At 39.4% G+C, this 27,275-nt stretch overlaps 2 protein-coding genes across 2 annotated transcripts in view; both read left to right on the top strand.

Annotated features, from left to right (window-relative positions):
• The first annotated feature begins 945 nt into the window (after positions 1-945).
• Positions 946-1,551, top strand: LOC125371735 (protein rtoA-like). The gene has a single exon (XM_048380455.1). It carries the CDS (start codon positions 946-948, stop codon positions 1,549-1,551), a length of 606 nt encoding a protein of 201 aa, XP_048236412.1.
• Positions 1,552-3,082: 1,531 nt separating this feature from the next.
• LOC124135708 overlaps positions 3,083-27,275 on the top strand; it is a 34,148-nt gene continuing 9,955 nt past the window's right edge. Inside the window, exons 1-12 of the mRNA XM_048395937.1 lie at positions 3,083-3,202; positions 4,307-4,513; positions 6,941-7,107; positions 8,314-8,417; positions 9,055-9,113; positions 13,394-13,569; positions 15,935-16,077; positions 17,442-17,512; positions 20,466-20,638; positions 24,543-24,623; positions 25,607-26,001; positions 26,647-26,714. Coding sequence (XP_048251894.1) covers positions 4,323-4,513; positions 6,941-7,107; positions 8,314-8,417; positions 9,055-9,113; positions 13,394-13,569; positions 15,935-16,077; positions 17,442-17,512; positions 20,466-20,638; positions 24,543-24,623; positions 25,607-26,001; positions 26,647-26,714 — 1,628 coding nt within the window. The 5' untranslated portion in view covers positions 3,083-3,202; positions 4,307-4,322. The remainder of the gene's footprint in view (positions 3,203-4,306; positions 4,514-6,940; positions 7,108-8,313; positions 8,418-9,054; positions 9,114-13,393; positions 13,570-15,934; positions 16,078-17,441; positions 17,513-20,465; positions 20,639-24,542; positions 24,624-25,606; positions 26,002-26,646; positions 26,715-27,275) is intronic.

Below are 27,275 nucleotides of genomic sequence, written 5' to 3'. Positions count from 1 at the left end.
CTTGACAGAATACAATACAAAGCCCTAATGCTGGCCATGGGTGCAGCAGCAGGCACTTCACTAGAAGCACTACAAGTAGAAACAGGAGAACTCTCATTCAAACTAAGAAGAGAGCAGGCAATATTATCGTTCTGTGAACGAACATCTAACGCTTTGGTGGAAAAAATAGGGCAAGACAAAAGCACCCTAGCTCGGAAAAAACCCTCGGAAAAAACCCTCACAAAGCCATCTGGGATATCAGTACGTGAACTCATCCGAAGTCACAACTGTGATGACATTCAGCCACCAGAATTCGAAAGTCTCTAGAACTTAAAATCTCTCAAAATTGACACTGCTGAACATCAGAAGTCACTAAATAAAGAAAACCCAACTCTTCTACGATCAGTAGCTATCACTAAAATTCAAACTACGTCGGGCACCGGGACCCACATATACACTGACGGATCTAAGAATCCTATCGACAACACTGCTGGTTCATGGAAATGAAAAAGCAGACACACTGACAAAGCTAGTTCTAGACAAAGCGGAGATACAACCTATTTCCTCCGTAAACTAGAGATAAAAGCAAAATCAAACCCTCCATAGACCAAAGACGGCAAACCCAGTGGGACGCAAGTAAGATCGGCAGATGGCTATACAAAAAACAACCCAAGATCCACCAAAAGCCATACTCATACTCAAATGAAGGGAAAGCTGAAGTAGCCATCTCACGCCTCACACTCGGTCACAAAAAGCACTATGACAAGGATTGTCCCTTTTGCAATCTAAAAACACCTAAAACAACAAGAACAACAACAGTACGGTACCACCACCATGGCTAGTATACGCAGAGTTCAATACATTGAGTCTCAGAGAGGAGTCCCACAAGTATTACTTGATGAGTTCACATTCTCTAAGAATCGAACCAAAGGGAAATGTTCCACAGTTGTGGGGACTTCCTTAAAGATGCCTGGTCCCACTGCCAGTACTTTGAAGAAACGGGCCAGGGAAGAAACAACACCGGACCAGGGAAGAAGCAACACCGGACCAGGGAAGAAGCAACACAGGACCAGGGAAGAAGCAGCACCGGATCAGGGAAGAAGCAGCACCGGATCAGGGAAGAAGCAACACCGGACCAGGGAAGAAGCAGCACCGGATCAGGGAAGAAGCAACACCGGACCAGGGAAGAAGCAACACCGGACCAGGGAAGAAGCAGCACCGGATCAGGGAAGAAGCAACACCGGACCAGAGAAGAAGCAACGCCGGACCAGGGAAGAAGCAACACAGGACCAGGGAAGAAGCAACACCGGATCAGGGAAGAAGCAACACCGGACCAGGGAAGAAGCAACACCGGATCAGGGAAGCAGCAACACCGGACCAGGGAAGCAGCAACACCGGATCAGGGAAGCAGCAACACCGGACCAGGGAAGAAGCAACACCGGATCAGGGAAGAAGCAACACCGGACCAGGGAAGAAGCAGCACCGGATCAGGGAAGAAGCAACACCGGATCAGGGAAGAAGCAACACCGGATCAGGGAAGAAACAGCACCGGATCAGGCTATCTACATATGATCTGTGTATATTGTGTATATAGTGTCTTTTTCAAGAATGTAATGTTCGTGGCATGCATTTTCTTCCAACAGTCTGAAGCATAACTATTTTTTTCAAGAATTTGGGGGGGGGGGGGGGGGGGGGGGGGGCAAGAATATATAATGGACTGTACCTCAACGGCAAATGGATTGTTACAGCATAACTATAGCATTCTGATTTTACAATTGCACCTGTAAATGTATTTCTTCAATGTAAACCAACAGACAAACGGAAAGGTAGAGGCTCATCTGGTGCCGTATTTGGAAATAGCCCCTCATCATATCATGGTTATAGTTTCATAAAAAGATATCCCTTCAATGAAAAACGTGTTCGGATTTCTGAGTGTGTGGATGTTGAGATGACTGATCTATCATACTCATGGACTTATGATATTAAAAATAAACATGTCGTTTGACAGCTTTGAGGCCGTAAAATGAAACCCCATTTTTCCATTGCATGGTTATTTAACAAATGTTATACTTGCGATAACACTTACTCAGTAAAGCACAGATTCTAGTACATTTTTCCCACTCAGCCACCAAGGCTTCCACAAAAAATGAAAGTCCGACAACTGGTAGTCTAGATCACGTACTTTGTGTACCATTCTGACAAACGTACACCCATGGCCGAAAGTTACGAATACACAATGCCATTAAGAAAGTGATCTAATGTAACAAAATTTATATTTGGGATAGCATTTCCTTATTAAACAAATGCTACTCTTTATGGGGTTGTGTCCCATCCCACACTTTGCATGATTATTGTAAAGCGGACGCTGTAAAAAGAACAATCAACCCAAAGGGTATGTACAATTGTCTACTCTCTAGTATACAGCAAATACGTATTATTTATGTTACGTTATTTTCTTAATTTGGTTGAATTACTTAAATAGTAAATGTAGATTACCTAAATGTACATTATACAACAATAACTGCTGCCTTGTTGTCATCCATGCTTCATGGTACGAGGGCTGTTTTAAAAAAGTTCTAAGCCTGACTAACTTTCAACTTTGGGCCATAACGAAGTGATCTGGTCTATGTAGTACATTGTTTGAGTAGTTCATCGCAAGAGTATTTGGTCTCTTGAGGCCGTTTGTATATTAGTGACAGACAGTTGAACGTTGAAGAACGATGGTTTCAAAGCTGCCGTGATGGGTTTTTCAGGGTGGCTTCAGAAAACTTCTTCCTGGCTGGAATTGAAAAGCTTCACTATCGACATGAGAAGTGTACAATAAAGGTTATTATGTGTGGAGACACGAAACAAAACCTCTGTATTGTCAGAGATCCGGATTAGTCAGAGTACTGTTTTGACAGATTTCACTGTACTAACGCAAATATCTATGCTAACGAATGTGCACATTCTAACCAGACAATGGATCTTCTCTAAATATAATGACTTCATGTGCATATGTCATTATCTGACATGGTATCTATGCTCTACAGTTTCTATTAATATAATTGTAGACTGGCACACAGTCTATGGCAGGGCAACAAGAAGGGGAAGATAACTGCCAATCCAAGGGAGACAAGTGATATTGCCCGCGAAACTCCATACACACATGTCGACGGACTGACCTAAGCACAGACGAGTGTTTATTTGGGATATTATTGCACGTCATTTCATGTTTCAAAAGGTATTTCGATCCACTAAAGGCGCTAATACGTTTCTATATTGCAGGACAATAACTGACAACCTTAATTATGTTCTACATTTGGGAAAAATAATACTTTCGGGATAAATATGTGTCACGACATCGACTTACGAAGGTTACACTTACAGTTCACGTTAGAGATGATCTCATTGGAGAGGATTACACGGACGTGATTTTGTGTAAAAAGTGAATGCACGTGTCACATTTTGTAAACAACCTTTGTGCATAAAAACCCAACAGATACACAATTCCTCCACCTAATCACAGTAAAAAGGATTTAACTGTTACAGTGTGCATTTTTTACATGCAAGTGAAGCAATTTCCATCTGGTGCAGAAGAAAATGTCCCAATGCAAAAATGGCCCCAGACAATTTGGAGAAAGTGGCCCCAAATTTGAGTGAAAGTGGCCCCAAATTTTGGAGATAATTGAGGCAGATATTGGAGAAACAAAATTAACACAAACCAGTAGATACTAGGTCATTACTGATTTGTGTTAATTTTGTTCTACCAGGAAACATGGATGACAACAAGAGATAGCAATCATATTATCCACGCAATCCGAAATCTGAAAATACTTTCACTAGAGGGATACTTTTTTTTATTATTATTAAACTATAACCATCAGCATGATCAGGGGTATTTCCAAATAACGACATCCGATGTGCATCCAACATTCTTTTTGTCTGTTTCTTTAGGCTTAAGAAATGAATTAACATGCGCCATTTGTCAAAATCTTCATAGATCACGGGTAACCAATCAGTGTTCAAAAATGCGTAAAACAGATATTGCCTCAAAGTTTATATAGCTGTCCTTACAGACGGTAGCCCAGTCTCTTGTCACGGTCAGTTGCGTTACCGAGCAAATCGACGCACGGCAGCTAGTGAGCCCTGTAGTGGGCTGTGTTAGACAGCTGAGAAGAAGCCAGAGATTAGTACCCTTTTAAAAAAAAAGGAACAGAACATGATGATAGATAAGAAAATTCAAAGAATAATTTACCGGAAAGGTTTAAAGCTTTGTGCTCCATCATCTATGCAACACTACTGATGTGACATTAAATTTGAACTCCTTCACTTTTTCAATTTTCAGAATCTTGTGCCACATCATGGCAGCCGGCAATATTCCCGAAGATGTGAAGAAGAATGTCAGAGCTGTTCTTCTGTCCAAGATAGGGGGTGTCCTTGTCAGTGACTTCAGGAAAGACTACCGTAATCTTACCAACAAGAAACTCTTTATTGAGAATTATGGATTTGACAATTACAAGGACTTTGTTGAGGCTATACCTGAATATGCGAGGTGAATAAAAGTTCTCCAACCCTGCATGCTAAGTTTCCGGTGACCAGTGTCTTATCAATGATAATTAAGCCTTGTAAATTCTAATCATAATAATGTGTTATTGGATATCGTGACATGATAATTACATTTATCATATAATGGGTAGGTTTCTCGGCAGGATAAAGCCAACGGATAAAAAGGATATCCGTTGGGGTCATATGCGGATAAAGATGCAAATATCAAAGGTCAAGTAGGGACTACTTTCACTGTTTATAAACAAACATGGCGTCGCCCACGTCATTCGGCGATAGAGTCAGAATTAACCATCGGGAATCTGGATAAACTACAGGGATAATTGCTATCATTATCAAAAGAACAGTCTAATATACTGAAAATAAGTGTCTAACTGTGACGTAGCTAAGGCATTTTATAAGTTTTGGCAACTTTGGAGATATAAATTTCGAAACAATTTTGCGAGGGCACGAGGTCTAGCCAAACGGGATCAGTAGCCATATCTGTGCTTGTAGACCTCTGCGGCTTGAAACCTTCTCCACAAATTAAAATAGTTGGATTTGGCCGAAATATGTTTGAATTGTTACCTTGTTTCGTTTTGTCGCTGTGTGTACATCTGACTACACTTCTTAACATTTTGACAGGACAGACCGACTGTCAACAACGTCTGACGTGGCCGTGACGTCTCATAGACTAGGCTTAGAGTAGCTTTCCTTTGACAATGGGCAGTTACTCTAGCGGACAGACCGATGGATTGCCGCAAGAGGCAATTAAAAAACAATTGTTGTTTTGCGTATATGTTGCCTCGCCACTGTATAAGAAACAGATTTCAGTTGGAACTATATTGGCTACTGTCACTGTCCAACTGACACATCACTTACCCTCTGACATAATAAATATTAATGCGCGCATTCCAGTAAAACTCGCAATGTTTCAGTAATGTTTGTGACAGAGGGAAAGCGATTTTGAAGCACAGAATTAAAGAATGACATTATATGATAAAGAGGTTATCACGCTTGTGTGTTTGGGGATGGTAAATATCCTGCATTAGGAATAAACACTATGTATTTAACTCACCAAGGCTCGCTTAATACAATGTTTATTCCTAATGCAGGATATTTACCATCCCCAAACACACTCTCGTGATAACCTCTATTTATTGTGTGTTCTTTGTAATTACGACAATCTGATTGGCTGAAAGGACTAGTTTCTTTTGAATTCATTTCCCAAGAATGTAAAACAATAAGTCACGCCAGCCAAGGTAGACTTCTTTGACCACCATGGAATGTCAGGGGAATCCCAATGAAAGTTGGACCGCATCTGGGGTTTACTGGATAAAGCGTCTGCCTGGAGAGTGGAAGGTTTGTTGGTATAATCCCAGATCACGTCAATACCATAAGAAGTTAAAAGATGGTACTTGTAGTTACCCTGTGTGGCTCTCAGCATTAAGTGGCTACATCAAGGACTGGTTGGGTCGGAGTCAGAATAATGTGTCAGAACGTGGTATCCGTGTAAGACTGTGGCGTGGTATCTCGGTGGGCTAGCACTGTACAACTGTCTCTTCCTAAGTGCTTTCTTCCTGGGCACACTTGCATGAAACTATCTTATAGCTACACTTATTGTAAATCCAAAAAAACATGATCTTAAGTTCATCCTACCATCGCCATCCACTTGCACAAAATGATTGTGGGCTAGGACCGATGATCGTGAGCTACAATTGAAATAATATACAACTAGTCCTGACTAGATAAAATCATTGTAGTCTCTGAACATACTGGACAAGAGAGGGCCTCTTTCAAATAAATAATCTGCTACACATTCAAACACTGACATTCATTTTGTTAAACATTGTGATTCAAATCAACTTTTCAAAAACACGAAGAATGCATCATAGATTTCTGTCAGAAATATTGTTAATAGCGATCCACATAACTATCGAGTCAATCATCTAAAAATAATCTTCATTCGAGTCTGTGAGCAAAGAAGTGTAACATATCTTGTAAATGAAATTTGAGAAGGATGAACACGAAAGATGCACGTGTCTGCAAGCTATTGTAATGACCATGACCTCGATTATGACACGGGCTGCTAATCTTAGTTCACATTCTGTAGTCGGGAGATGTTTCCCTTTGTATATATGCCTCTGACTTTGGAGGCATGCAAATTTGCGTTGATATTAGGTAATGACTTTGGAGGCATGCCTACAATAGTCCCGACCAAGTTTGCAAAATGGAATCGGGTGTGCATATTGATAAGTGTATCTGTAACATAATTTGGTCGACATTATCCTAATTATACGGGTATGAGGTTGTTTTTCAGGACATTATCATTAACAAGTGTGAAGATTTGCTATTAACTGCAAGCACATTTTGATTATTTAGTATGTAATATTTATGATCATGTTGATATATCATTAAATATTTTTTGATATTTCAGACTTGAGTACTCTGACAAGGACATGGCCTACAGATTGTTTGGTGTGGGTGACCCGAACATGTACATGTCTCTGTCCGCTAAGATGGCACAGGGAAATATACAGGGAAGTTTACAGAAGGGACATTCCTCCAACATATCAAAGGGAAACAGATTTGCAAACAGAAATGGTCAGTATAATGATGCCCTGTGGTGCCAGAATAGGTCTCCGCAGCTTGTGCTTGTCATGAGAGATGCATATGAGGATCGGTGGGTTACCATGGTTACAAGGTGTGAACTGGCTGCATGTGTGCTATCATACCATTGTTCATGCTGTCAGCACTGGTCTGCGTGGCCCTCACGTGAATATGTTATGTGTAGTAGTTGTAGTGTAAACATATTGATAGTCATTCGCCGTGGCGGTAAATGATTGAAATACTCGCTAAAAGTATCAAGTGCTGCCATGGATGGATTTGAACTTCAGTTATCAGCAGGGAGTTGAGCTTTCCAAAAGGGCTTAGTTTCTGGATGGGACAGTTTCTAGAAGGCTCACTGTACCTAGCGACAAGAGGGTGATTGGAGACGTTTTCAACCTGACTTGTTTCTTATCTACTTGCCAAGTGTGGTTGGGATACATATTTGTGTAAAAAAACAAATTCCTGCCGTCTTCCAACATTATTCTGGATTCAATAATGGAGAAAGATCTCTTGCACGACATTCAGCAGTGACAATATTCTGAACACTTATAAGTGCACTTTCATTAATTCTAGGTATCTTAACCAAACTTGGCACATAGATAGGTCTAGTGGTGAACTGGTGCCTTTTGATAGTTTGGGGTTTTTAAAAAACATTATTTTTCGAGTTTCCATAGCAACAACTTTGAGATAGACTGAAAGTGGCGGTAGTGATCGTTTGCGGAGCAGATCTTGAAAATCGTTCAATATTTCTTCACCAAACTTGTCACATAAATAGGTCTAGTGGTAAACTGGTGCCTTTTGATAGTTGAGTTTTAAAAAAATAATATTTTTCGAGTTTACGTAGCAACAACTTTGACAGGGGTGAATGCCTTGCCCACAACCGGACATGTCATATTGGCGGGGGATATGAGTATGTCATGTTTGTTCATGGTTATGTCATGTTTGATGTCTGCCTTGTCATGACGAAAGGGTTAATGTAGTTCAGATGTGAACAAATTACTCTTTTGGGGAATTTCATTTTACTGATAATTTTGAAACAGTTTTTGTCATTCAGTATAGAGAGGCTGAACTCTGATAGGAAAGAGGTTAATGTCACCTTACAACTACGTACGGTGCAGTGAAGACGTCAAGTGTTTCAGTTTTCCCGCATGCTTGTGGGATAAGGATATACCCTTATGATGCCGTGTTGTGTTTCTGCAGGTGCAACACATGACAACGAAGATGGCAGGAAACTGATCCCCAATAGCCGTGGACTCTACACTGTATGCTACAGAAGTGAAAAGGCAGTCAGCAATGATAAAGAAGTATGTACAGAGAACAGAGTTGTACAACATTCTCCTCAAAATAGCACCAGACATGCTGAGTTGCTTGAAATTGATAGTAGCAGGTAGTGAAAATGCCACCTCAAGATTATTTTTGCCTTCTGAAAACTATAGGGACTCATAATTTCTACTTCTTTTGACCGAGTTTACTTATCAGATCAACTGATCAAGAAGTTTGCCTATCAATATTTGCCATTAGTCTCTAATGTACGGTTCATTGTATTTTATGTTTTAGGAAGATTGTAAATGAGCCATATTTTTAAAAACCTCTGTTGTCCTGTCGATCCACAAGTAAATGCCACTAGCCTTTCCTGAGTTTAACTAGTATCAGACTGTCAGTAAAAATTCCCAAATTGGAATTACACAATTCCTAATTCTTGCGGTTCAGTTATCACTAATGTTATGGCTTTGCACAGTGTCTTTTATTAAATAAAGTACATGTACTTTTAACAAAAATCCAATTTTGAACAAAATATGTTTTGTTTCCAGTTTGAACGGGAAGCAATATTAGTGACTGTTCGACGTGCAATAATCATGTATCATCACATATTGTTTCCCCCTATATATGGGTAGTTAGTTGTCATTGAGAGTGTTGCCCTTCTACATGCTTGTGTTGCAGGACATCACAGAGTGGTTCAGTGAAGCCGGGGAGGTGGGCGAGGTCAACACCACACCCAAGTAGGTGGTAGGAAGTAGGAGCTGTATTGGTTGTGTACAGTACTCAAACTGAGCATTATTATAATTTCATTTCATGTTTCATTCATTGTTTTCATTGTTTGTGATATCTTGTCAAAAACATTGTCGCTAGTAATTAAAGATGACGTGATCCACTGGTCATGACATCAGTCGGTTGTATGTGATATTGAATCGGTTGTATGTGATATTGAGTCGGTTGTATGTGATATTGAGTCGATTGTATGTGATATTGAGTCAGGTGTTTGTGATATTGATTCGGTTGTATGTGATATTGAGTCGGTTGTATGTGATATTGAGTCGGTTGTATGTGATATTGAGTCGGTTGTATGTGATATTGAGTCAGTTGTATGTGATATTGAGTCAGTTGTGTGTGATAGTGAGTCTGTTGTATGTGATATTGAGTCGGTTGTATGTGATATTGAGTCAGGTGTATGTGATATTGAGTCGGGTGTATGTGATATTGAGTCGGTTGTGTGTGATATTGATTCGGTTGTATGTGATATTGAGTCGGTTGTTTGTGATATTGAGTCGGTTGTATGTGATATTGAGTCAGGTGTATGTGATATTGAGTCGGTTGTATGTGATATTGAGTCGGTTGTGTGTGATATTGATTCGGTTGTATGTGATATTGAGTCGGTTGTGTGTGATATTGAGTCGGTTGTATGTGATATTGAGTCGGTTGTATGTGATATTGAGTCGGTTGTATGTGATAGTGAGTCGGTTGTGTGTGATATTGATTCGGTTGTATGTGATATTGAGTCGGTTGTATGTGATATTGAGTCGGTTGTATGTGATATTGAGTCGGTTGTGTGTGATAGTGAGTTGGTTGTGTGTGATAGTCTGTTGTGTGTGATAGTGAGTCGGTTGTATGTGATATTGAGTCTCTTGTGTGTGATAGTGAGTTGGTTGTGTGTGATAGTCTGTTGTGTGTAATAGTGAGTCGGTTGTATGTGATATTGAGTTGGTTGTGTGTGATAGTCGGTTGTGTGTGATAGTTGGTTGTGTGTGATAGTGAGTCTGTTGTGTGTGATAGTGAGTCGGTTGTATGTGATATTGAGTTGGTTGTGTGTGATAGTCGGTTGTGTGTGATAGTCGGTTGTGTGTGATAGTGAGACGGTTGTATGTGATATTGAGTTGGTTGTATGTGATATTGATTTGGTTGTATGTGATAGTGAGTCTGTTGTATGTGATATTGAGTCAGGTGTATGTGATATTGAGTCAGGTGTTTGTGATATTGAGTTGGTTGTATGTGATATTGAGTAGGTTGTATGTGATATTGAGTTGGTTGTATGTGATATTGAGTCGGTTGTATGTGATATTGAGTCGGTTGTTTGTGATATTGAGTCGGTTGTTTGTGATATTGAGTTGGTTGTATGTGATATTGAGTCTGTTGTATGTGGTGGTGCACACAACAAATAGACTGAGTTGATGTCATCACTGGAGTCTGGGAAACCTACCTGTTCCTTGATGTTGTCAAAAACAAATGATTACGGCCAATAGATTGAATATCCTACTTGCAACACAGAATCTGTCCCTTGTGAAATATGTTGAAAGTCCCACACCAAGGCTTGTGATCTATGATGTGAAGTCAATCATAGGTTAGTATCTTAATTAACGTGGGTCCAGGGGTGCCTTTTTAAAGTAAAAAGCATCTTATAGATCCGTCATGCTTGTATGACGTCAATTCTAGCATTTGTTTGTAACAGTTTTGATGCTTTGGAATGAAAACCTGTTTGTAGCATGTAGCATGAAGCATGGCTGGAGACCTGTCAGAAGTTCACTGCATGTGGTTTTACCTTGCAGGCAGGCATGGGGTTCAGAGCACCAGTAGGTCCTATGTGCTCTATTGTTTGTGGTAACAGGGGACTTAAGTGGATCATATTGTCAGACTCCGTGACTTGGTTGATTGTGTTTCATACGTTGCTCATATCGACCACTGATTTTTCTGGTCCTGACACAATTATTTAGAGGTTGCCGTGTTATAGCTGAGATATTGCTGATGCTGCGTAACACAACAAACAAACAAGTAAACACAGCATGTAGTTTCACACTGATGACCATATTTAAGCTTCAGATGTTGTGTACCGGGTAGTTCCAGCTCTAGGATGAGCATGTCCTCATTACCCCATGTTGTGGGATGGCTGGGAATGGGTGGCCTCAGTGGCTACTGGTTGGACCAGTACTTACACAAGCCAGTGTTGGGAGTGTTGTACACTGACAACACCAACTGCTGGTCACACCCGTGAAGATCCGGGGAGGAATAGATCTTCACCAACCCATTCTTGCCGTAAACTATGCTTGTCGTAAGGGATCAGGTGGTCAGGCTCGCTAACTTGGTTGATGCATGTCATCGGATTCCAATTGTGTGGATCAAGGTTCATGATGTTGATCACTGAATTGTCTGGTCCAGACTTGATTATTTACAGACCACGGTCATATAGCTGGAATATTGTGGTGTTAAACAAAACAAAAAAACAACAACATCATGATGGAAGATATTCTGTCATCTGTGGCTGGAAGTGTTTTATATACTGATGATATCAACCACAAGTCTACCTGTTACTTGTCTAGATTCCACGTTTCCCAAATCACTGATATAACTGAGATATGAACACGGGACTGAAGCTGGAAACAACACCTACTAACACACTTTGTCTTGTTATACAGTCCTCCTGTAACATGTTGTCACATGTGCCCAACGTTTGCTTAAATCTTACGGCAAAATCCACTATGTTTATGCAAGTGAATATTTGATGAGATGGTATTCATTGTCACTAATAAACAAATTGACAGAATTGTACACATTTCAAAGCTTTTCTTAATCATGTTAATAAACCTACAATACTTTGTATCATGATATATAAGGATTGTTCAACCAGTGGGGATTGTGGAGCAGTATAGGTGCTCAGTATCCAGCCTGCATGGTCATTGCTTATGCAAGGAAGCACTAGTGTGTCCGGTTCACGTCAGAACAACCTTTGATCCGACCAATCAAAGCATCACTTACCAGATCATGAAAGTGACAGTCGATATATGTTTCCTAATCATGCAACCTCGAAAACGTTAACCCGGGATATTCCGAACGACAGTTACGGCCCGTACGACTGATTCCGTCAAAATTATCATCTGTCTCTCGCTTCCATAGGAGTATCATTTGAACGGAGGAGGCGTTGCACAGTACGTGGCAAGCACTGCCATACAATCCCAACAATATACCAGACATTCCGGAATGTTTGTTTGTTCAGTTTTCAAAATTTTAATCGAGAACTGTGTCAACATATTTTTCAAGCGTAGTCTGAAATGGTAGTCGCCAGGTTGAAACAAGTGCCGTAAAGCACAAGAAAGCTTCCTTCAGATTGGTCATTCGATTGGTCGGTCAAAGTTCGCGAAAGGTCGTTCTGACGTGACCCGTAATGGGATGTCCTCAGATCTTTGTTTAGCGGCAGCGAGAACTTAGATCTGATTTTAATGAGATTGGGTGAAGGTAAGAAATTAGTTATGACATGTATTTTGTTATGGAAACCTGCATGGCTTTATGCACTCTGACTGTGCTGGAATGTTTTCTATGTACTGTTACGTCACCACGTCAATCAGCATGTACAGTGACTAGTGGTGGCATTTATCACACACATCTGATGAAGACAGCAGCATGATCATCCACCTTTCTGAGTTCTTTGCATGTTTTGAGACTTGAAAATGTCAATAGCACTTTGTAAATATACATATCTGGCTTACATGTTAACTTTCTCGTGGCTTCTTGCAATCCCCTTTGAGCCTGATAATCGTTGCTGAAATGAATCTTTATCCTGTTTGTTAAGCAATACGATTCTTGAATTTCAGATATTTTTGTTCAAAATTTTGTTAGAAGGTGTGAACAAAATAATAATAAAAACTATTTCACCATGTTTAATTGATTTTTTGGTTCATATAGAAGTTGAATATGTTGGCATGTGTGCCACTCTTCAGTGTCCCAGGTTAATGCAATCACAACCTGATAACAATACAGACAAATAGAATTTACTGATTTGTCTTTTCCACTTTTTGTTTCTTTAGGATCAGTGGATCTATAAACCTCTTTTGCAAAAATGTATTGCCTTTCTTTCTTGCTGTTCAATCAGTCTACCATTACCCTGCAATCACTTGCTGAAACTGGCCGTCATTTCTCAAAGCTGTCAAGCACTTCTCAAAGCTGTCAAGCACTTCTGGAAGCTGTCAATCAGTTCACAGGTTTCCATGCATTAACCACGTTCTGTGTTCAACAGCTGGATATTTGTGCGCTTCAAAACGAAGCAGGGAGCCCTGTCGTCCCTCGAGAAGTTCTCTTATCTCGATGTACGCATTGCCGATGAGGGTAAGAACAAGAACAAGGAACACCGGAACTCGTTAGTGGAAGAGACAGAGGAGGAGGCGGAGAATGATAGTCTCCTGGCCAACAAACGTACCTAAACCTTCGTCATTTTGCCAGGTGTTCGTCGCCTTAGCCAGAAGTTTCACTTGTCAGTCAACTCTTCTTCCAAAGTCAGAGGTCTTTACCATGTCTACAGTATCTGTAATATTATGTAAATATACGCCTTATCTTGCAAAATATTCACAATGTATCCCAATCCATTAAACAAAGCAGTGTTTGAAATTCAGAGTTAAGATCAAGGCCTCCTTGTTATTATCCTAATGTTTAAAGGACTTGATGGGTTTATACATTACAAAGCTAATTTTGCTGTAGCCTCAGGAACCCCCAGTTCTTAACACCACGAAGCACCATGTAACTGTTGGCATGGAAGCCTGGTACACAGACTGATGGCTAAGGCTGACGGATCAGCTGGCTAATATTCCAAAGTGATATCCATCAACCTGGTGAACAATATCCAATGCCATGTCATATCATATTTTACTGATTTTGTACTGACCAAAGTGCAAGAACATCTTAAAGAGTCAAGAGATCAGTTACAGTGATTGAGAATTCAGCCTTATTTAATCAGGTCATGGATAACCAGTTTAACCACAGATCGGCATATGATATGTCAATCCAAGTGTAATACCCTAAAGGGATAGTGTTGATAACCACATTGGCGTGTACTGTTTGAAAGTTATGATATTCTTCGATGGAGCTTATTTTTCAACATGTGGAAAGTGTGTCTATGATACTCGATTGTGCATAGGCGAAATGTTTTATTTTGAGGTAAACCATTTTCTTGAAAAAATTGTTGGCTCGAAGTAAAGATTTTATTTTTGAATTTAAAGTGTAAAAGGACTCCACTTATCGCTGAGCCCCAAATGTGTTTCCGAAATGTAATTTGCAAATTAGTTTTTGCTAAGACTCATTTGGGTACTATGATTGACGTATAATAATTCAAATCTCATATTATACCCGATCTCCGACATGTAAAAATGTAAGCAACGCAAAGATCTGATGGAAGAAACAAAAGTGGGCAACTCTACCGTTGTTTGATATTTGTCATCTCTGTACTCTGCAACATTTGTAACGTATATGTAGAAGTATGTGATGTGTGTAGATCCAGCAGTGCGTTTCTTTCCTGGCTGATTACAGATGGTTAATGACAATGGCAAGATATATAACTGTTTGAACATTGCAGTATATTGTTTATCAGCTGATGGATATGTGTAGATCAATGAAATGTGGTTAATACTGAAGATATATGCTTGCACTTTGGCTGACGTCAGGGACCAGTCATTTATGACAGGGGGCAGTGGGCCAGAGGTTTTGGATGCACTAATGTACAGAAAATAATAACCCTAATGCCTGTCATATTTATGGATTGCCCTCCCCAAGTCCTTGTTTATTTCTTACTCCCTCCCCCAAAAGACAAAACGCAAAAGCACTTAATGTTTCGTTATAAAATATCCATTTTTCATGACACTCCTCTGATTCCTTCTGACCCATCCGCCCACCCTTATAATAAATGACCGGTCTTCTGACTAGATGAAGTTGCTTGAAAGTAATCAGTGACCTAAATATTAACTGTGTGAGTAACATGGATGGCAGTTAGGAAATAGTGAAGGAGGCTGTAGGAAGATTTGCTAAGCCAAATGAGACAAAGAGAAATGTATACAGAGTTGGTCATCCGGGGCCCATCAGCCGATTGTGTGAAAGGCTATCAATATGATGCACCAATTTGCAAGGAATGGATTATTATATAAACAATACTTTCACTCTTTTAAAGAGTATATTAAGTATGTTTATCAGATAAATTTCTTCAGCCCAAACAATTATTTGTGTTGTAAATAAACGACATTCAGTTACATGATAAAATATGCTTGTTTGTGAAAATATGTTTTTCTGCTGCAAGTAATGTATAATAATACACTGAGTCACTGAATCTCATGCTAACAGAAAAAAAGGTATTGACAGAGATCATAAAACATTGTGAATTGGGATATGTATCAAATTATGTTATATAAATTTTATATTGGAAGTTTTGGAGAAAAGCTTATGGCATGGTTTCTACTTTTTTCTGAATATACATAAAATAGGGGTACTTTTAAGATGGCTTTGCCCTAGTCAAAATTCTACAACTTGGAATGTCAACAAGTAAGTCAATACCCAAGATAAGCATGATAATAAAAGTGAAAAAACGATCAGGGAGTTTCATATTGCATTTATGAATGTAGGGCCCGTGTTTTGGCTAAGACAGTTGAGTACTTTGACGTGTGTGTGTGTATGTGTATATATATGTATATATATATATATATATGGGTTAAATAAATAAATATATATATATATATATTAAATATTTTTTACCCAAGGAAGTTATATGATATCTATTTTTTATTTATCTATCCATTAGCCCAAATGCGTGACGTCCCACCAAAAAGACAAGATAATCCACAGGAGAAACAAGGTGCTCACAAAAAGTTCATCAGGAAAGGGGTCCCTGGTGGGCGGCAACATGAAGTGTTTGTGGGAAACATTACGAACACTCTTAAAGAGGTAGGTAGACGGCAGGGGGCAGTCTCCACATGCAGCGAAGTCACATACTGTTTCCTGTTGATAACGGGGCACAAATGAACGGTGACTTGTGGATTTCAACTTCTTGTAGCTGCAGTATGACATTTCAGTACAGATGAGAGTACCTTTATCAAGCACGTGAACATACTGAAAGATCGCATATAAGGGTTTAAATCTGTAAATCAACCCTGTCTTTATCGATACCACATCTTCTATATGCCAGAAAAAGACACAGAATATAAATATTAATACAGTTTACATGGTCCATACAAGTTATGCTCTCACTGCCACCTGTGGGGCTTCAGGGTAAGAATATAGGGCACCTGTGGGGCTTCAGGGTAAGAATATAGGGCACCTGTGGGGCTTCAGGGTAAGAATATAGGGCACCTGTGGGGCTTCAGGGTAAGAATATAGGGCACCTGTGGGGCTTCAGGGTAAGAATATAGGGCACCTGTGGGGCTTCAGGGTAAGAATATAGGGCACCTGTGGGGATTCAGGGTAAGAATATAGGGCCCAGCAACCTATGCAGAGTGTGGCGATAATCATTAAAAAATAGAATTCTGACTGCTGGACAGATGTGTCAGACAGGCCATACTTTGTAGCGTACAGGCATTGTCCAAGACCCACTTGCACCAAACCCGTGAAAATCTGGGTAGAATAGGTCTTCAGTAACCCATGCTTGCCGTAAAAGGTGACTGCTTGTCGTAAGTGGCGACTAATGGGATCGGGTGGTCAGGATTGCTGACTTGGTTGATCCCAATTGCGTGGATCGATGCTCATGGTGTGAATCACTGGATTGTCTGGTCCAGACTCAATTATTTATAAACCGTTTTCATATACCTGGAATATTGCTGAGTGCAACCTTAAACAACAAACAAATCAAACAAACACTTGCACCAAGTGATTGCAGCGCTTGACTTTCTTGATACTTCTACTGTAACATTTATGAAGTGATTGCTGTGATTGCTTTTTTGACAAGTGGGTTCTTTGCCTGTGTAATCAATATGGCAGGTGACAAAGCTGTACCTCTGCTGGCTGGCTTGCATGTCCATGTGTGTGGACAGTTGCTGACACTGTTGGCTACATGAAGCAAGTGACTGTATGATGGCTATGTTTCATTGTGTGTTGCCATGGTCCCAGTAATGTTTGTTTTCTGAACTTGTAGCTATATAATGGGTTCTGTTGGTTATGCCACCATTGTTTTCCTATGTCTTTTACAAGTTTACAATGTTGACATCTTAAACGACAATTTTTATTCAGCATTGGCATGTTTGACCAATCAATGTGTGATCCTTTTTCCAACAACCTTAACCATGTCATGATTTCCTTTACTTTTTGTTTAATAGGAAGAGTTTGATGAAATGATTGCTGAGTTTAACCCAAGAGAATCAAGATTAGTTCGGAAAGATGTGAAGTTGTAAGTTGATTATTATCCCCCGCCGCGCGAAAGCGCGAAGCGGGGGATATAGTATTCACGACCGTCCGTACGTACGTCCGTACGTCCGTACGTCCGTCCGTACGTCCCACCTGTTTGTTGCCGCGATATCTCAAGAACTAAACACTGGATTGTCTTCATATTTGGAACTATGGTGTATATACAGACTCCGCAGACACCAGTCGGTTTTGGTGACCTTGATCCCATTTTCAAGGTCACAGCAGACAAATCTGCTTTTAGAGTTGGAAAACGGTGTTGCCGCGATATCTCAAGAACTAAACACTGGATTGTCTTCATATTTGGAACAATGGTGTATATACAGACTCCGCAGACACCAGTCGGTTTTGGTGACCTTGATCCCATTTTCAAGATCACAGCAGACAAATCTGCTTTTAGAGTTGGAAAACGGTGTTGCCGCGATATCTCAAGAACTAAACACTGGATTGTCTTCATATTTGGAACTATGGTGTATATACAGACTCCGCAGACACCAGTCGGTTTTGGTGACCTTGATCCCATTTTAAAGGTCACAGCAGGCAAATCTGCTTTTGGAGTTGGAAAACGGTGTTGCCGCGATATCTCAAGAACTAAACACTGGATTGTCTTCATATTTGGAACTATGGTGTATATACAGACACCGCAGACACCAGTCGGTTTTGGTGACCTTGACCCCATTGTCAAGGTCACAGCAGGCAAATCTGCTTTTGGAGTTAGAAAACGGTGTTGCCGCGATATCTCAAGAACTAATCGCTGGATTGTCTTCATATTTGGAACTATAGTGTATATACAGACACCGCATACACCTGTCAGATTTGGTGACCTTGACCCCATTTTCAAGGTCACAGCAGGCAAATCTGTTTTTGGAGTTGGAAAACGGTGTTGCCACAATATCTCAAGAACTAATCGCTGGATTGTCTTCATATTTGGTACTATGGTGTACAGGCGGGGGATATTTCGTCACTCTGTGACAAATACTTGTTTAAAACGTTTTCATGATCCTAAGTAAAGACAGAGTTTGGGCATGAGTCATGGAACATGCACCACCTGTTGATGCTACTGTATAATGGGGCATGCTGGCACCAGTGGTTTCAGACACTGAAGTTTGAAGCCTGAGGTCAGTAAAATGTATTCCTGTCTGGAACTTTAGTTCATAACAACCTAATTATTAACTTCAAAATCGACTGACTTTGCTGCAAAAAGACAGTTTCTGTCCAGAATAGTGGCTGGTAGATATCTGTGTACTGTCAGTATGTTGATGGCATTCTCATATGTTTCATTTGGTCGTCTGGTTAGTTAGAGCATATTATATTGCTACAATAAGGCTAAAAAAAATAATAGTTTTGGTTCTCAGGCACCGCCCACATCATCAGAAAGTCTACCGCACGTTTTGTTTTTATTTCCATTTTGAAAAAAATCCAAAAATCCTTATACTTAAACACTGCGGTCCAATACAGCATGCAGTTACTTCCCTTTATATGCGCACTGCTTTACTGTGCATCTCGTGTTATGGTAATTGCGGAAATAGTTGTAGTAAACTTTGTATGCTTCCTTATGTAGAGAGGCCCTTTCCCAGGTTGATGGTACACAACTGTTTATTTGGTTACATACTATAGTCTGGAAGGTAATTTAAGGTAACGACGTTTACTACGTCTACGTCTGAAAAACTATTGGACCTACTCCAGTCAAAGTTGGTATGAGATTATTAAACAGTCATACATAACTGGATATTACATTTAAAGACAATCGGTGCATGAATAAAAAATCTGTCTATTTAGCTATCACTATATTTCAACCACAACCAGACCTGTTCGCCACGGGTGGAACGAGCAATCATTGAAACAGCCATCTGCATAATGCTACCCCTGCGTCACAGGGCCATATGACACAGTTGAACCAATCAACTCAACTCGAAAGGGTGCACAGGAATCACGCACGTTGAAACGCCCAAAGCTAACACCGTATTCGTGCGTGCGTGATTGTTTTTAAATGTAATATCCAGTTATATCCAGGTATGTATTACTGTTTAATAATCTCATACCAACTTTGACTGGAGTAGGTCCGATAGTTTTTCAGATATTGTAGTAAACGTTGGTACCTTAAATTACCTTCCAGACTATAGTTTGAACAAGCAAAAAAAATCCAACCCAGCCCGCCCGCATGCACTATATTTTCAAAAGTCATTGCCTGAGAACCAATCCGTTTATTTTTTTTAAGCCTTACGAGGGGACATTTATTTTGTAATGTAAACATGACGTAGGGAATGCGTGAAAGTTTTCAAAACTTGGAATTTGAGATTATGTGTAGTGTATTATATCTAAGTGGAAGTTGTAATATCCTGGACCCTGCTGTCGTGCTAAGGAAATCCTGAAAGGGTTATTGGCTATATGTGGATTCTATTTGTGAAACAAATCTCTGCAGACTTTAAACAGGTCAAACATTGCCAGGAACCAGTCCATGAATTAAGGGGACTGCCTCCATGGTCTAGTGGATAGAGCATCTGCCTGGGGAGTGGAAGGCCTGGGTTCTATCCCCAGCCACGTTATCCAGACGTTTTAAAAAATGGTATTTGTTGTTCCCCTGCCTGGCGCTCGGCATAAAAGGGCTAATACAAGGACTGTTAAACTTGGAGGCCGTATTTTATGTTCACAATTTCAACACATTGGTTTGATGAGAAGCCTGTGTGAAAGCGGAGAAGTAATCTTGGAGACTGTTGTTTCTCAGCTTGCATACTTCCAGGAATTGTTGAGGCATCAGCATTTTTCCTTTCCTATCATGCTAGTTTCTCACTGATGTCCTCCCTGTTAGGAAATGAGTCTTTTGACACCTGACAAGTGGAAGTCCCACTGTATACTGATGTGTTACGAGTAATTGGTTGAACCAACTGTAGAAGCACCTTCATGACTTGTTCAACAGAATGAGTTTTACTATTTTTAAGGTATGCTTTTGTGAATTTTGACACATCTGAGGATGCACAAAAGATGATTGAAGCCATGGATGGACAAGACATTAAAGGTCGTAGAGTAGAAGTGAGGATTTCCAAGCAAGACAGTCTTCCTAGCCACAATAAACCCCAGGCCAACCCTCCATCATCTCATCCAAGTGGCGCCGGTGAGTAGTGACAGCCGGAGGGCCATGAATGTACTGATGCACTGCATCACAATACCATATACATCCTGCTGATAAAGCCTACACTTGCCATGTCAGAGACACATTTCATCATCAAAGACACCCAACCAACATATATGAAGTTTGTTGATGAATAAGTGGCTTGAGAGTATTTTCAAATGGTTGAAAAGAGTATTTTATAATTACTTTGTTTACAATTTTAAATGTTGCTCATTCAGATCTTGTGTTTACCAGCAGTTTTGGATGGCTTCATGACCAACATATACAATGCTTGTATAGTGGCACAGGGGATTGCACATAATTGTTGCACTCCTCGTCAAGACACAATATATTTTGGAAAGTGGAGGTTTACGCACCATCAAGCCATATTATACTTCTCCAATTGAGAAAACTAATGGATTTGCTGAAAAGAAATATTCCTACGTTATGAAAATAACACCAAGGATTCAATCAGTGTGATGACCATGATGACGAGGACCCTACCCAAAACAACTTTCACATCAGTAAACTGTCTGTCTCTCTTCTGCTTCATGTAGTGGGTTAGTTTACTCAAACATCTGGATCACTTTGTCATAAAATAGTAAATTTTATTATGTTTACAGTGATGAGCGTGATGAGTTGATGAGTTACTGTATTTTTCTGACAATGGTGAGCGCATGTATTGCAATCCTCAGTTTCATGATCTGGTTTGATCCAGCAACAGCAGATTGCTTTAATACCGTAATAGAGAGATTTGTGTCTATATTTATATGTGCTGTGTTTATGTGTGTATTTATATGTGTGCTGTGTTTATGTGTGTATTTATATGTGTGCTGTGTTTATGTGTGTATTTATATGTGTGCTGTGTTTATGTGTGTATACTTATGTGTGTGCTGTGTTTGTGTGTGTATACTTATGTGTGTGCTGTGTTTGTGTGTGTATATGTTTGCGTGTGCTGTGTTTCTGTGTGTATATTTATATGTGTGCTGTGTTTCTGTGTGTATTTATATATGTACTGTGTTTCTGTGTGTATTTATGTATGTGCTGTTTATGTATGTATATTTATGTGTGTGCTGTATTTGTGTGTGTATATTTGCGTGCGTGCTATGTTTATGTGTGTATAATTATGTGTGTGCTGTATTTGTGTGTGTGCTGTGTATGTGTGTGTATATTTATGTGTGTGCTGTATTTGTGTGTATATTTATGTGTGTGCTGTGTTTGTGTATGTACAATTATGTGTGCTGTGTTTGTGTGTGTATATTTATGTGTGTGCTGTGTTTGTGTATGTATAATTATGTGTGCTGTGTTAGTGTGTGTATATGTATGTGTGTGCTGTGTTTGTGTGTGTATATTTATGTGTGTGCTGTTTGTGTGTGTATATTTATGTGTGTGCTGTATTTGTGTGTGTATATTTGTGTGTGCTGTGTTTGTGTGTGTATATTTATGTGTGCTGTGTTTGTGTGTGTATATTCATGTGTGTGCTGTTGTTTGTCTGTGTATATTTATGTATGTGCTGTGTTTGTGTATGTATAATTATGTGTGTGCTGTGTTTGTGTGTGTATATTTATGTGTGCTGTGTTTGTGTGTGTATATATATGTGTGCTGTGTTTGTGTGTGTATATTCATGTGTGTGCTGTTGTTTGTGTGTGTATATTTATGTATGTGCTGTGTTTGTGTATGTATGATTATGTGTGTGCTGTATTTGTGTGTGTATATTTGTGTGTGCTGTGTTTGTGTGTGTATATTTATGTGTGCTGTGTTTGTGTGTGTATATTCATGTGTGTGCTGTTGTTTGTGTGTGTATATTTATGTATGTGCTGTGTTTGTGTATGTATGATTATGTGTGTGCTGTTTGTGTGTGTATATTCATGTGTGTGCTGTTGTTTGTGTGTGTATATTTATGTATGTGCTGTGTTTGTGTATGTATGATTATGTATGTGCTGTTGTTTGTCTGTGTATATTTATGTATGTGCTGTGTTTGTGTATGTATAATTATGTGTGTGCTGTGTTTGTGTGTGTATATTTATGTTTGTGCTGTGTTTGTGTGTGTATATATATGTATGTGCTGTGTTTATGTATGTATAATTATGTGTGTGATGTGTTTGTGTGTGTATATTTATGTATGTGCTGTTGTTTGTCTGTGTATGTTTATGTATTTGCTGTGTTTGTGTATGTATAATTATGTGTGTGATGTGTTTGTGTGTGTATATTTATGTATGTGCTGTGTTTGTGTATGTATGATTATGTGTGTGCTGTTTGTGTGTGTATATTCATGTGTGTGCTGTTGTTTGTGTGTGTATATTTATGTATGTGCTGTGTTTGTGTATGTATGATTATGTATGTGCTGTTGTTTGTCTGTGTATATTTATGTGTGTGCTGTGTTTGTGTATGTATAATTATGTGTGCTGTGTTAGTGTGTGTATATGTATGTGTGTGCTGTGTTTGTGTGTGTATATTTATGTGTGTGCTGTTTGTGTGTGTATATTTATGTGTGTGCTGTATTTGTGTGTGTATATTTGTGTGTGCTGTGTTTGTGTGTGTATATTTATGTGTGCTGTGTTTGTGTGTGTATATTCATGTGTGTGCTGTTGTTTGTCTGTGTATATTTATGTATGTGCTGTGTTTGTGTATGTATAATTATGTGTGTGCTGTGTTTGTGTGTGTATATTTATGTGTGCTGTGTTTGTGTGTGTATATATATGTGTGCTGTGTTTGTGTGTGTATATTCATGTGTGTGCTGTTGTTTGTGTGTGTATATTTATGTATGTGCTGTGTTTGTGTATGTATAATTATGTGTGTGCTGTATTTGTGTGTGTATATTTGTGTGTGCTGTGTTTGTGTGTGTATATTTATGTGTGCTGTGTTTGTGTGTGTATATTCATGTGTGTGCTGTTGTTTGTGTGTGTATATTTATGTATGTGCTGTGTTTGTGTATGTATGATTATGTGTGTGCTGTTTGTGTGTGTATATTCATGTGTGTGCTGTTGTTTGTGTGTGTATATTTATGTATGTGCTGTGTTTGTGTATGTATGATTATGTATGTGCTGTTGTTTGTCTGTGTATATTTATGTATGTGCTGTGTTTGTGTATGTATAATTATGTGTGTGCTGTGTTTGTGTGTGTATATTTATGTTTGTGCTGTGTTTGTGTGTGTATATATATGTATGTGCTGTGTTTATGTATGTATAATTATGTGTGTGATGTGTTTGTGTGTGTATATTTATGTATGTGCTGTTGTTTGTCTGTGTATGTTTATGTATTTGCTGTGTTTGTGTATGTATAATTATGTGTGTGCTGTGTTTGTGTGTGTATATTTATGTTTGTGCTAAGTTTGTGTGTGTATATTTATGTGTGTGCTGTTGTTTGTCTGTATGTTTATGTATTTGCTGTGTTTGTGTGTGTATATTTATGTGTGTGCTGTTGTTTGTCTGTATGTTTATGTATTTGCTGTGTTTGTGTGTGTATATTTATGTGTGTGCTGTTGTTTGTCTGTGTAAATTTATGTGTGTGCTGTTGTTTGTCTGTGTATGTTTATGTATTTGCTGTGTTTGTGTGTATATTTATGTGTGTGCTGTTGTTTGTCTGTGTAAATTTATGTGTGTGCTGTTGTTTGTCTGTGTATGTTTATGTATTTGCTGTGTTTGTGTGTGTATATTTATGTGTGTGCTGTTGTTTGTCTGTGTAAATTTATGTGTGTGCTGTTGTTTGTCTGTGTATGTTTATGTATTTGCTGTGTTTGTGTGTGTATATTTATGTGTGTGCTGTTGTTTGTCTGTGTAAATTTATTTCTGTGCTGTTGTTTGTCTGTTTATATTTATGTGTGTGCTGTTGTTTGTCTGTGTAAATTTATGTCTGTGCTGTTGTTTGTCTGTGTATGTTTATGTATTTGCTGTGTTTTGCTTCTCAGGCGGAGGAGCCACATCAGGGAGAAACATGAAGGGAGATATAAACCACCACAGTCAAAAAACAACCTACCAGGAAAAACCAGGTGAGACACCCATGCCATTGTTTTGTTGAAAAGTGACAATGTTCCGAGACGATGTTTTTGCTTAAGATCACAGTAAACCATGTTTACAACAAACATACTTATAACAATCTGACTGATATAACAAGTTGTTCTTTTGTCCTGGCCATTTGATGTATATTTAATCATATAAAATTGATGGATATAAAGAACACATTAATAAGGAAATAACAGATATGGCGAACTTTACTCTCAATATACACCTGCAATTAACAATAGTAAAAAAGTGCTGAGGCTTCAGCCGTTGAAGTGGATATTTCAGTCTATAAAATGTGATGACTAGAGTGAGGAAATTCAGTTTTATCAGATTTTAAACCAATGATTTGATTTTAGGAAATAGTTGATGATTTATTAGTGATTTGTTCTGATTGTTGCCATTCATGTAAATAACTATAGATAGATGGTAACAACTGATATTACACTGTATGCACCTTGTAAGCACCGCAGTGATTGAATATCTTGGCAGTATTTCATTTCCAGTAATTTGACTCTTGACAAAGTAGACACAATTTATGGATAACAACTTCTTTAATTACCGTTAAGGCGATGTTTTGGTATAGATCCTTATACCATGGTCAAGCTTGACAACGGTATAAGGATCTATACCAAAACGTTGCCTTTACAGTATTAAAGAAGTTGTTATCCATAAATTATGTCTACTTTGTCATCCGTCAACTTCTAAGTAATGCCTATCAAACAAATTTGACTCTTGTGATATATATATATTTTTATTAGCCTATTACTGGCAAATATTAAAAAATCTCCAATTAAGTGGGATGCATATATACCAACTGATCAAGCTGATGGTGGCTGAAATTGCTTCCCTGGAACACCCACCATGAATTGTGAAACATCTATGCTGCAGAGGTACACAATACAATACAGAACACGAAGTGTGTTGACCTCTTACTCATGACCAGTGATATGTTTTGTGGGGTCTTTTTTAGGTATTTTGGGACCTGTACCATCAGATGGCCTCCGACGAGGGGATGCCAGCAGCTCCGAGTTAAACCACAGTTTTGAAAGTTCCTCAAGTTTGGGCTGTGGCCGAGGTCTGAATCTGTCTGACCGGATGCAGGACATCAGTATTAGCATTGACAGTAGGGGGAAGAAGATGGTGACATCTACACCAGTGGGCAGGTCACCACAGAAACCGCAACAGCAGTTGAACTCAACCTTGCACATGGCCGAGGCAGCAGATGTAATGCCAGAACTCGAAACTACAATGCCGGAGCTAGAAGCTTCAGTGCCTGACTTGGAGAATTCTGTTGATGTGGAGGATGGGAAGGATGACGAGCCTGTCAGCATATTTGTTGCCAACTTTCACCCGTCCACAACACCAGTAAGTTGGTTTTCCATTGTGATCTGCCCTGATCTTGTCCACACCACCAGTAAGTTGAGTTACCATTGTGAACTGCCCTGATCTTGTCCACACCACCAGTAAGTTGGGTTACCATTGTGAACTGCCCTGATCTTGTCCACACCACCAGTAAGTTGGGTTACCATTGTGATCTGCCCTGATCTTGTCCACACCACCAGTAAGTTGGGTTACCATTGTGAACTGCCCTGATCTTGTCCACACCACCAGTAAGTTGGGTTACCATTGTGATCTGCCCTGATCTTGTCCACACCACCAGTAAGTTGGGTTACCATTGTGACCTGCCCTGATCTTGTCCACACCACCAGTAAGTTGGGTTACCATTGTGATCTGCCCTGATCTTGTCCACACCACCAGTAAGTTGGGTTACCATTGTGATCTGCCCTGATCTTGTCCACACCACCAGTAAGTTGGGTTACCATTGTGATCTGCCCTGATCTTGTCCACACCACCAGTAAGTTGGGTTACCATTGTGATCTGCCCTGATCTTGTCCACACCACCAGTAAGTTTGCTTAACATCTACTTGTTTGTTAAGATTCATTCAAAGTTTGAGGTCTTCAGCTCTTTGGTTAAAGGTAGAACTAATATTTTAATTTATTTGTTTTCAGCGTGAACTTTACATTTTGTTCTTGCGCTATGATGTTGTGAGTGTCAACATTGTCCCTGCCAACAAGTGGTGAGTGTTGTTCCCAAGTGCTTTGATGAAGAATCTGAGACCATGACAAGTGTTGTAGCACTTGGTCAAGAGCACTACATGTTGCGGATGTACCTGTAGATAATATGTGATAGTGGTTCTGAATAATTGTAATCATTTTGGAATTCATGAGTTATTTTCATATTTTACTTCTCAAATTAAGCATGCTAAGTATGTGACCATTTTGTTACTGATCTTTGTCTGAGAAACCTGATACCTGTACCTGTGATGATCCAGGTTAAAACCCATGCTTGTCATAAGAGGCGACTAACAGGATCAGGTGGTCATGCTTGCTTGACACCAAGGAACCTGTACCTGTGATGATCCAGGTTAAAACCCATGCTTGTCATAAGAGGCGACTAACAGGATCAGGTGGACATGCTTGCTTGACACCAAGGAACCTGTACCTGTGATGATCCAGGTTAAAACCCATGCTTGTCATAAGAGGCGACTAACAGGATCAGGTGGTCATGCTTGCTTGACACCAAGGAAGCTGTACCTGTGATGATCCAGGTTAAAACCCATGCTTGTCATAAGAGGCGA

This window comes from Haliotis rufescens, unplaced genomic scaffold (assembly GCF_023055435.1).
Source record: "Haliotis rufescens isolate VD_foot unplaced genomic scaffold, xgHalRufe1.0.p SCAF_1, whole genome shotgun sequence".
NCBI lineage: Eukaryota > Metazoa > Mollusca > Gastropoda > Lepetellida > Haliotidae > Haliotis > Haliotis rufescens.
The sequence above is the reverse complement of the archived record's forward strand: the minus strand, read 5'-3'. Positions and strand labels throughout refer to the sequence as shown.

What these genes read in the sequence shown, in the direction of transcription:
- LOC125371735 (XM_048380455.1), top strand. Translation starts at nt 946, where the DNA reads ATGCCTGGTCCCACTGCCAGTACTTTGAAGAAACGGGCCAGGGAAGAA.